The sequence below is a fragment of the Rhinoderma darwinii genome, chromosome 9, assembly GCF_050947455.1.
Source record: "Rhinoderma darwinii isolate aRhiDar2 chromosome 9, aRhiDar2.hap1, whole genome shotgun sequence".
Classification (NCBI taxonomy): Eukaryota; Metazoa; Chordata; class Amphibia; order Anura; family Rhinodermatidae; genus Rhinoderma; species Rhinoderma darwinii.
The window spans coordinates 63833607-63845684 of record NC_134695.1 but is presented as its reverse complement, the minus strand read 5'-3'; the positions used below and the strand labels follow the sequence as shown (position 1 = coordinate 63845684).

Below are 12078 nucleotides of genomic sequence, written 5' to 3'. Positions count from 1 at the left end.
AGTAATGTTAGGGCTTGTGTATGAGGCTGCACATAGTGATATAACTATATCGCTAGTGCAGTGTAAATGAATGGAGAGGAGTGCATGATGCTGATTGGTCAGCGTCATGCACTCCTCTGTACAACGCCCACTTGGTCGAAAGTAAAAGTACGCCCACTTGGGCATTAAGAAAGCACATTAGCATAAACCAAGATCGTTTTTTTAAATAAAAAGCATTACTGTCACCTACATTACAGCGCCGATCTCCTTATGTAGGAGACAGGGCACTTATAATGTGGTGACAGAGCCTCTTTAAGGTTATTCTTCTGTATTTTATAAATTGCTAGTAACCGGGAATTTCCCCTTCCGATGTTGCTTGGCACTGGAAATGCACAGAGTTAAAGCATCCCTCCATTTTCACTGAAAAATGATTATATTGCAGGAGTGTGCACAATAATCATTTTTCTAAATCACTTGTATAACCAATTCTGCCTCTAAAAGCAGCACGGACTGTCTAGAAGACCATTCTGCTGAGAGCTCATAACTCTTCAGTGGGAGACGGAGCGTCCTGCTCGTCTCCATGGCTCCCTTATGCAGAACGGCTGCCAGCGCTATAGGAATCTAGCGGCCATCTGACTTAGGTCGCGGGCAGCCATTGCTATAGAATCCTATAGCGCTGGCAGCCGTTCTGCATACGGGAGCCATGGAGATGAGCAGGACGCTCCGTCTCCCACTGAAGAGTTATGAGACATCGGCAGCACGGACTATAGACAGTCAGTGCTACTGTTAGAACCAGAATCGGTTATTGTAATTGTTTTTCAGTGAATGTGGAGGTACGCTTTATATGATTATTTCTGTCTACAGCTTCCACTAGGGGGAGCTCCTTACATAAAGAGTTATATGGCTTGTTCACCTAGTTGAGTTCAATGGGTGCAGTATAAATCTGTATACAGTGAGCTCCTCCTAGTAGAAGATGCAGGCAGACACAATTTTATCATTTACCTCCATCGCTGTATGAAGGGAAGTAGAGGATTTGGAGCTCTGTAACTGAAACAGAGACATCCAACTCCTATAACAATATATTATGTAATTAATCCACACAACATTTTTTACCTAATTTGATTAAAAAATGAATTTATAGGTACACTTTAGAGAACCTTCGGGAGGAAACCCAAAAATATGTTAAAACAAAATATTTGATCAATTTACTATCTAATCAAAGGAGTTTACTAATTAGTTCTCAGTTTCCACACGGCAAAAGCAAAGGTACAATCTGTACCATACAGATCCGTAATAGTTGTGTGACGTGAGGTCTTATAAAAGTCTATATTATATTGCAGTTCTGTGCTTGAAACAAGTGCTAAATTATCTATCTATCTATCTATCTATCTATCTATCTATCTATCTATCTATCTATCTATCTATCTATCTATCTATCTATCTATCTATCTATCTATCTATCTATCTATCTCATATCTATCTATCTATCTCATATCTATCTATCTCATATCTATCTATCTATCTCATATCTATCTATCTCATATCTATCTATCTATCTATCTCATATCTATCTATCTATCTCATATCTATCTATCTATCTATCTATCTATCTATCTATCTATCTATCTATCTATCTATCTATCTATCTATCTATCTATCTATCTATCTATCTCATATCTATCTATCTCATATCTATCTCATATCTATCTATCTATCTATCTCATATCTATCTATCTCATATCTATCTATCTCATAATCTATCTCCTATCTATCTATCTCCTATCTATCTATCTATCTATCTATCTATCTATCTATCTATCTATCTATCTATCTATCTATCTATCTATCTATCTATCTATCTATCTATCTATCTCTGACCCATTTAGACCCGTAACACTAAATCTCTAGACACATTGACCAGCATGTACCCCCCACCCCTTCCTTATATAATTAGTTGCCGTTCTCTTCAATGTATTTTATCGTTTTAGGGTAAGTAACGGATTAAAATCCAATGGGAAAAAAAAAAAGTTAATCCCTTACCGCAACCATCCAGCTGTCTGCGAGTAAATGAGCACAGAAGGTTTAGAAAGCATGTGCTAAGCCTTGCATTTCTACTATGGCTGCTAAAAGATGGAGTTACAAAACCAGGGTGCCAGCGGGCTTTACCAAGGCCCTGCTACCATGCTCCAAAGCTAACGCGGAAAACATTACAAGATGATACCCCATCTATCCAAAGGACCCTATTCGGGTGGCTTTATTTTGGTGCGGGGGTTCCTGTGAAGCAACGTTTTACCGCATGGATTAGGTGACATGGGCTGTTCTTCCTCGTGTAAGAAAGGTTTGTCTCCTCGTTGTTCCCCCTCTGAATAAGAGCGAGAAGCTTTTGTTTCACTGCGTGAGCTGCTGTGTGTGCGCGAGTTTGTGTCGTTCATTAACAGACTCACAAATTCTTGGATACTGTTGCTAGGTTTCTAGTCAGGAAGCCTCTTTGCCTGTATACATGGACGAGTGTGCTGCTCTGGGTGTCTCTTCAAAACATGTTCTCGCGCTCTCGTTTTTTTTTTGTTTTTTTTTCCTTTTTAATGTAATAATTAAAAAAAAAAAAAAAAATGTTTCTATAATTATAATGCCTGCAGTAATTTGTTCAATCTGGCAGGGAGGAGCAGACGGATCTGCTGTAGGATGCAGATTACAGGAGTAGGATATTGTGTGTCAGTAGATATGGCTTGTGTTTTTCTACAGTTCTAGGCAGCTCGTGAACAGAAGATTTTCATTCACTAAATTTGCCCTGAATAAAGCATGAACTAATAATCTTCATAATGAAATGATCTATTTTATGTCTTATTCACACTTGCTTGTATTGGCTTCATATTATGTCTGTATGGAGAAGTTGCAGAATAGAGAACCGATGCTCTTCTAGGAAGGGGTTCACATCCCAAACGGATTTCCTTGTGCATTGTGTATTTTTCAATGCGAAAATTTTTACTTTGGATGCTGTATATCTTATATGTATGTGTATATATATATATATATATATATATATATATATATAAAACTTCCCTCATAGAAGCTGTGTATTCAGTGCTACTAATAGGGAATACAGAACATTACTGACTGCAATATGGCCTGTAATGTGGTACCATATTGCATACCAAGATTCATACGCAAGTGTAAATGAGGCCTAATGCTTGTTTAAATTAAACCCTATAGGTTGGGTTCAGTGGAACCATGAGATGTCCAAATATTGGGGCAGTAATACGGATTCTAAAATGCAGCTGTGTTATGGCCGTCTAAAACCGGCTTAAGCCTGGGTTGAAACAGGGACTTGGACTGTAATTGAAAAATGCATCAATTATTAGGCAACAATGTTTTCTTTTTATCTGAAACGTCGTACAATGCAATGTAATGTAATGTGTGGTGTGTGTGTTTTTGTTTTTTTTTCCATTTTTTAAACGAATATCCTCCAGATTTTTTTTTATGGCAAAACTCAAGCAGTAATGCAATTGTTCAGGATTATTACAACCTCAATGTTTTCATATGGGAAACAAGGTCGCAGTCTTTATAATACTATAAAAATAATAAAACTCCAGGGTTACAGCAGGTTCTAGCACACTGTTGCACTATGTGAGTGGAAAACCAGACAATAGAGCAAGTTTACTGCTAGATCAGTATGTGCTGTCTTATACTGACATATTAACGTTACTGAAGTGTTTAGACCATGACTAGACATTCCTTCCAGCCAGGACGGGATGTCTATTCACAATCCCAACACTTCACTAACGTTTCTGTGGTACTTACAGCAGAGCAAAGCGTAATCTCGCGAGATCACGCTGTAAATGACAGGTTACAGCGAGATTACGCTTTGCTCTGCTGTAAGTACCACAGAAACGTTAACGAGGTGTCGGGATTCTGAATAGACATCCCGTCCTGGCTGGAAGGAATGTCTATTCACTGTCTAAATACTTCAGTAACGTTAATATGTCAGTATAAGACATATTAACAGTGGCATACGTAGCCAATACGCTCCCACAGTAAAACCACACGTATAGTGTACATTATATAAATGTTTTAGGCCGAATGCACACATTGCGTATTACGTGCGGTTTTGCTGTCCATATTCGCGTGCGGCAAAACCACAGCGTAATATAGTATCAGCAAAGTCAATGAGATTTCCAGAAATCTCATGTCCACGCTATGTATTTTTTGCTGCATTTAAATTAATCCGCGGTGGGTATATTCAGAACCGCAGCATGTAAATTTATCTTGGGATTCCGCTTGAGAATTCTATCTCCCTAGTTCTATAGTAATACGCTGCAAAACCCGCAGCATGAAAACCCAGCTATTTACGCAGCAAAACATAAAAACCACACCGAAAATCGTATTGAAAAACGCACAATCCGGTTCATTTTTTTCCTGCGTAGTATTGTGCTTTTCGTGTGTATTTTCCACAGCAAAATACTCAACGTTTGTACGTAGCCTTATGCCTCATGCACACGACCGTTGTGCCACTCGGGCCGTTTTTGACGGCATCCGAGTGGCACCCGATAGTCTTCACGGAACCATTCACTTTAGCGGGTGAATCGGGTCCGTGAAAAATGATCCAAGTCTCCGATCCGAGGAAAGATAGGACATGTTCTATCTTTCCTCGGATCACTGACGGGACTCGGCCGGCGCACACGAATAGCATGCTGATGTATACTAGTTTGGCATATGTCAGAAGGAAATCCTTTTGGCATATGCTGGGTGAATGGGGGCCCATGGAAACGTTTGCCGTAAAAACTGAGAGTTTTGCAGGTTGATACGCCGATTTGTAAGGCGCTAATGCAATGGGAACAGAGCCTCAAGTCTCATGCTCACTGCCGTATAACGTCTTTGTTTTGCACACGAGCCATAACCGAGCTCCTATTTTGGTGCATGGGGTCTTTTACTGTACCTCTGTATACCTCTGATTTCAAACTGATATATACCAAGGTATTCTGCTGGATTCCATACAAATATGAAATTAAAATCGTTGCATGTTCTGTCAGACTTTGTATCTACGGAGGCGTGTGGTAGCATTGCTTCTAGGGAAGTATATCTCAGGATATGCAGCACCCGATGAGACTGTATGGCAGCATATGTAATGGTGCGGCCTCCGTGTGCTGCTGTAAAAAACGAAAGTTTGGTAATTATGTTTTATTTTCTCATTGAGCTGGTTTATTTGGATTGGTTGCCACCTTTTGATATAGTTTATTGGAAACTAATGGTAAAGCTGTCACTTTGTTACTGATTGAACACGCTGACATAATGACCAGTTTACCATCCGCTTCAAAAGGTGACAACCAATATGGCTGCATATCCTGCTTTTCATTATTGCAAAAGTAACTGCTGCAGACAAAGCGGGAAAATACCAATATAGTCACTCAAGTAAATAAAACCTAATTACCAAAGTTTGGCTGCTGCTCTATCTTCTGATTTACTAATATATTTTGAGTTTTTTTGCAGCGGGTTCGCGTTGATTCCACCGCAAAAAATGCAACTCAGAAAAAAAAAATCTTATACTTACCCAGAAGTGTGTGTTCCTCCCTCCAGCGCGGCCTCCTTGGATAACGTTTCATCCTGTATGACCACTACAGCCAATCACAGGCTGGAGCGGCGGTCGCATAGGATGAAACCTCGTCCCAAGAGGCTAGCCCGTATGACGTCAAAGGCTCGGCCTCCTGGGATGGCGCTTCATGAAAGGCGGTCTCTGGCCTGCTAAGTGCTGCAGTTTTCCGCAGCGGAGAGTCCTGGCGAAAAACGACACCACAGTTTGGTGCGGTTTTTCGCCTGGAATTCCCTGCTACGCACAAGACGGATACGCTGTGTGCTTTTACGCAGCGTTTCTACCCCGTGTGTACTAATCCTACATTTTAATGTTGAATAGCAGGGCGGCATCGAATCCAGACGTCGGGAAGTTTTCCCTTGTTCAGTGTTTTGAAAAACATGAAGAATATTTTGTAGATATAACTATAAGATCAAAAGCCAAACAAATTCGCTTTGAACACGGTCCTACAGGTTCTCACGCTGTAACCTCTGCAGAGCGAACACAACTTGAAATATGTCTCTTCACCGTGCTGTTACTGCGGGCTACAAAATCCTATGACTTGAAATGCAAATAATGAATCTAACTTATAATGTGGCTCAGGCGATGTGATACGCAAAGACAAAAAACATCTGCTTCCCGAGATGCTCAGACGAACAGTTCTCCGCTCAGAGCCTTATATCTGATGGAGAATAACATGTTTAAAATTAGCTAAATATTATCCACAATTGCCCTGGATGCATATTAACCCCTGCCCCGCTGCCTGCTTACATCGACACTTCATATGCGCCATCCTCCTGCTACATAGAAGCTGCCTGATGCCCAGACTCTGGATATAATGCGGTATTTCTGCATCGTTTAGGTTCAATCCTCTGCTCAAGGTCTTGGGGCAGGTCACGTCCAGAACCGTCAGGGTTAATACTTATAACTAGATGAATTGTTTACAGCTGGGCAAACAATTTGGTTATATCTAATGTGGCAGAAAACTCTTCTGAGGAAGACGTTACCCAAGGATATGGAACTTCTGGGTTGGCCTGAAGTTCCAATGGTTGCCATGGCATCACAAATTATGTGGTAATCACGCTCGAAATAGTCGAAGGCTGCAACCTCATGAGATTATATGCATTTGTGTACTTGCTTTACTTCCTCGCTAGCTTATGGAGAGCGGCTTGTGCCGTCCGTTATCCTGACTTACTCTCTCCTGCTGGTCTGTGGGCCTCGTTCGTTCACAGAATATAAAACTAAAGCCTAATTCACGCGAGCGTGTTAAACGTCCGTGGGGCGGCCGTTGAAACAGCGGCCGTCCCACGGACCTAATGTGGCCGTTCACACAGCCGTTGTTTCAACGGACCGTGTGAAGGGTCCATGGGAAAATAGGACATGTCCGTTCTTTTCACGCATCACGCATCCCTCCATAGACTCTAACCTATGGGGGATGCGTGACATCGCATCCCGCAGCGCTGAGCACGGATGCACCTCGGACGTGAAAAACTGCAGTTTTTCACGTCCGAGATGCGCCACGCTTGTGTGAATTAGGCCTAAAGGGAGAATTTTTATTTTTTTTAGGACCTCGTTGTGCTAGGGTTTTTTACTTCGTTATACGCAGGCTACTATAAAAACCACTGGTCCAAGCATGCCCTGTTGGCTTGGCAAGACTTTACAGTCCCGAAGCACTTGGCAAACCTCCTCCTGCCAAAGTGCTGCTTGGATCATGGAGTTCTCCTAGATATAGCTCTTTGTATTGTGGGACGGCACTGCTGTGATCTATGTGTCAACAGATTATAGAGAAAGGGTACGTTCACACAGAGTTTTGTAGAAGCTGAAAAAACAGTCGCTGAATCTGCTTTTAAACTCTGCTAGTTTTCCAGGATGATTTTGGATGCAGATTTTCAAATGCAAACTGTTCTTTTAGGCCTCGTGCACACGACTGTCCCTGTAATCACTGTCCGCGAGTACGGGCACGGCCAGCCGCGGACAACCACCTGCATCCCATGTCCGATCTTTTGCGGAGGCTTTCTTTGGCCGGACACCTTCCATATATACGGGAAGGTGTCCGTGGTCAATAGAAATGAATGGGTCTGTATTTGCGGACCATTATTACGCATGGGGCCTTAGGGGCTCTTTTTGTTGCTTTTCAGCGTAAAAAAAACATTGCTTAAGCTAGTCAGCGCTGGTTTTTTCAGCTTCCCACTGCTTTGTGGTGCATAATCTGGGCCAAGATAGGGCAGCTGGCTTTTTTTTTTTTTTCAGCGTCGCTGAATTTGCAGAAACGATCAGCAACATGTGAACTATGGCGATGATTTCTATTGAAAGCATTGGGCACCAAAAGCTAGACTATTTCCACTCTGATTCTGACTCAAATACTCCATGTGAACGCGGCCAAATGGTACTGTATGAACTGGAAATTAAATTTTAAGGCCAGGATCACACACGCAGTTTTTTGCTCCGTTCGTTTTTGTTTTTTTTTAGCTAAACACAGGAGTAGGCGCAGAAGAAAGTAGATGCATCAGTCTTAGAACTTGCGTTCTCTTTGGATCCACTTTTGGCTTTTACTAAAAAAAAAAAAAAAGAAAAGAAGGCACTTAAAATTAAGTTTGTGATCCTAGCATTAGGGTATAGTCACACATAACAGAGTTGTTGCAGAAATTTTCGCAATTAAAAATCCGTTCCATACATCTAAATGGGGTTTCTGCTGCAAGTACATCGATTTCTGCAAGCCCCATTCACATGAATGGGACTGGCGCAGAAATTTCTGCAACAAATCTTCCAAATATATCCTTATTTATTTAAGACCATAGGCAATTCACATTTTGCACCAAAAATACAGTTCTTGAGTACACAGTGCAGACTTAAGGTAGGGCTATATACATTTTATCTTGTGGTTTTTTTGGGGTTTTTTTTAAACTAGGATTGGATACAAAAAAAAAAAAAGTGTACAAAACTTTACTTTATATTTCTCTTTAGGACTTACTCCTGGATTTGGTATGTAAAATAATCCAAAACTGCATCAAATCTACATTGTGTGAAATTAGGCCTTGTTCAAACCATGCAGTTTGGCTTCAGGTTTTAGGTTAGGACTCATTCATACAAGTTTTTGTTTTTTTTGTGAGCTTAGAAAATACATTAAGGCCTCATGCACACGACCTTAGCTGTGTGCACGGCCCGTGGTTGTGTGCATGGGCCCATAGAAATAAATGGGTCCGCAATTCACCCGCAGATTTGCGGGTGAGTTGCGGCTGCAAAAACACGTTCACGTGCATGGGGCCTCCCAAACACATTTGGAGTCTTAAGAGTGACAAACATTAGACCTAGAGCATGCTGCATTTTAGAAAAAAATGCCACCAGGGTAAAAAAAAAGGCATGAAAAAATGCGACAAAAATATAAATATTTTTAAAATTTGCTCACATCTGCTCACTGCGTTTTTTTCCACACAAACATGTTAATGTCCCTATCACGGTCACAAGTCCAGGTCGATTACTATGATGCTGTTAGTATGAGTCACTGGACCTGCATTCGGGCCACGATCAGCGACCACTTTACGGCCTTCTGAATGGGGACATACTGTAGGCTGGTTTCACACAGCTTTACTATGGCTGAACTTAGATCCCCATAGAACCATATGGTGATCTAAGGTCAATGCAGAAGAACTACGGAGAAGGGAGGGGGTCTGGGTCTTGTGACCTCATTACAGCCATGTAATACTGGCCTTGCACATAGCGCATGAAGACATTTGTCTCTTCAATGTTCTTGCGTCTCCCGCGCCTGCACTATATGGAAGTTACATGTGAGTGGCCAATGCGCAGCTTCTCATAATATGCCTGGTAGAAGCGAATTATAACTGAGTGAAGCAGTGCATCATGGGACTTCAGGTCCATTGGCCAAACTAAGTGACCGGTTCTCCTTTTCTAAATTTTTATTGCCACTCGTTTACATCACGGTCTTGTATATCATGAAGAAAAAGTAAAGCTCTCACCGTCTTTATTTTAGTGCCTTCTCACAGATCATGCAAAGCATAGTGATAATGGCCTTGCCAAGTCAGCCCGCGAAGATATACACTTAAAGGTTAGATGAGATGCTCAGTCTTAATTAGTTCTTAAAATAACAAAATCTGCACTGAATCGGAATAACAGGATGATAAGCAGAGCTCATAAGAGCCGAGGCTACAGCAGGGTTTTTCAGGCAGAATATCGATCTGCTTCCTAACATTGATGGTGTGACGGCATTTTCATTTGGTGACTATAGAATAAGGCCCCGTCCACACGAACGTGTGAATTGCGGCCTCATTTATTTCAATGGGCCCATGCACACAACCGTCGTTTCCGCATTCCGCGCATTGCCCGGGAGCCTGGACCGGAAAAAAGATAGGACATGCCTTATTACCGCCGTATTTTGAGGTCCAGGCTCGTTGAAATGATAGGACATGCCGTGATTAGCGTGCGGCCGCAGGTGATCCGAGCCGCAAATCACAGCTTGTGCACACCACTACAGTCGTGTGCATGAGGCCTGATCCTCACATCTCCGTATTGTCACGATGTCAATGTTATCAGATATGATTATATAAAGACACAAAGCACAGTAAGAATATTTCAGTCAGATGCGGAACTTGAAGCTCCCAATGCAAAATCTGTAACAGGGCCTCAACCTACCGTATGCCATTTACAATACTGGGACTTCTTATGTAGCCTTTGGACCCTCGCGGTACCAGGGCCAGGTGGGAATGCTACCTTTACACCCCCTTAGGCTACACCCTTGATATCAGTCAGATCTCACGGAGGGACTTTTGAATCAGTGTGGCAAATGTATCCGTGATATTACTGGGATGGTTCCCCACATTGAATTTTCCATGGCTGCTCATGTAATAGAAGGGATTGGGGTACAAGAAATTTGAGGGAACTGACATATCAACTGAGACACTGACCACTGGACATTATATTCCACCCCTTAAGTTTCCACATCCTTTGAAAGATCGAAGAACAGACACTTAAAGGGTTTGTCTGGTTTAGATAACCCATTGTTTAATATTCTATCAGAAAATAATGGGTTAATTGAGGGAAATCGCGGTTCAGGAAATTGTAATCTGTAGTTGTAGGATACCCTCAGTCTTGATGAGCTATATCCTTATCACTGACATATTGGTACGGGATTGGACAGCCTTTCTTTAGGCTTCGTTCACATCTGTGTCCTGACTCCGTTCATGGGTTCCGTCGGACCTTTCTGTCAAGGGAACGCATGAACGGAATCCAAAAGGAAACCATAGGTCGATCCATCACCATTGAAATCAATGGTGATGCAAACGGAAACCTATGGTTTCAGTTTGGATTCCGTTCATGGGTTCCCCTGACGGAAAGCTCAGACGGGACCCATGAATGGAGTCCCGACGCAGATGTGAATGAAGCCTTACATGTATGAACTATTGTTTGGTTGTGTCGGCAGATACTATTGGCGCGCTGTTTCCAGAACAATGGGGCAGATTTACTATTAGTGTTGCGCCAGAATTCTGGCTGAAGTTGCACATTCTTTTTGGCGCAAATAATTTTAGACAAGTTAATTCCATGAAATGCGCCAAAAAGAACCAATGTTTGCTACTTGCCCCACAAGAGGGCCTTAGCTTAGCAGAAAAGGGGGTGGGGCTTAAGATGCAACCAAATTGCATCAAACTTTTGTTGCAATAAAAGTGGACTAAATTAAGACAACCAACAGGTGGTATAAATTTAGACAGAAGTGTCTAAACATGCGCCAAATTTATCATACAGCGTGAGCCACTACGATAAATTTGCCACATTTAGTCTAATTCTAAGCTGTATGAATATACAACCTTATTAGTGAATCTGCCCCAATGTCTCCAGAATACACACACAAGCTCACGTCTCTTCTGTGTTGTTTCCTCAGTCGTCCACCTACACATGTATAAGTTTTCACTCAGTGGGATTTGTTACTTAGAACAAAAACACCTCCAGATAACCTGGCGTCGCTGGGCTCCATTTTTATCCGGGATTATTTTTACAGCATGATTCATTAACATTGGCTTCGTGCATGCAGGAGTTTGGTTGAAATCTAAAGCTGAGGTTACCAAGGGGTTTAAACAATGGAAAATTATGGGACTCAATGTCAGCATCAAAGAAACTTATAAGATCCATTTATACATTTATAAATAGACGGATTGTTTTTATAGCTATGTATAAACTGAAAACTCCTATCTATCTATCTATCTATCTATCTATCTATCTATCTATCTATCTATCTATCTATCTATCTATCTATCTATCTATCTATCTATCTATCTATCTATCTATCTATCTCACTCATATCTATCTATCTATCTATCTCACTCATATCTATCTATCTATCTATCTAAAAATTCAGGCAGCACTCCCTAGAATATGGTGAAAAAGTGGGGTACTTTATTTACCCTAAGTGCACTTAGTTTATAAAGTACCCCACTTTTTTTCTCCATATTCTACTGAGTGCTGCCTGAATTTTTGTCTGTACTTATACGGGACATTGGTCTGTTCCCCAGGGCTTGCACCCATAGGAT

General features: G+C 41.5%; 1 protein-coding gene across 5 annotated transcripts in view; it reads left to right on the top strand.

Moving 5' to 3' along the window:
• SHANK2 (SH3 and multiple ankyrin repeat domains 2) overlaps positions 1 to 12078 on the top strand; it is a 474104-nt gene that overhangs the window by 191471 nt on the left and 270555 nt on the right. Inside the window, exon 1 of one of the 5 annotated variants that reach the window (XM_075837986.1) lies at positions 2247 to 2317. The exons of the other annotated variants lie outside the window; for them this stretch is intronic. Coding sequence (XP_075694101.1) covers positions 2290 to 2317 — 28 coding nt within the window. The 5' untranslated portion in view covers positions 2247 to 2289. Of the gene's footprint in view, positions 1 to 2246; positions 2318 to 12078 lie in introns of those variants that run through there. 5 annotated transcript variants of the gene reach the window in all.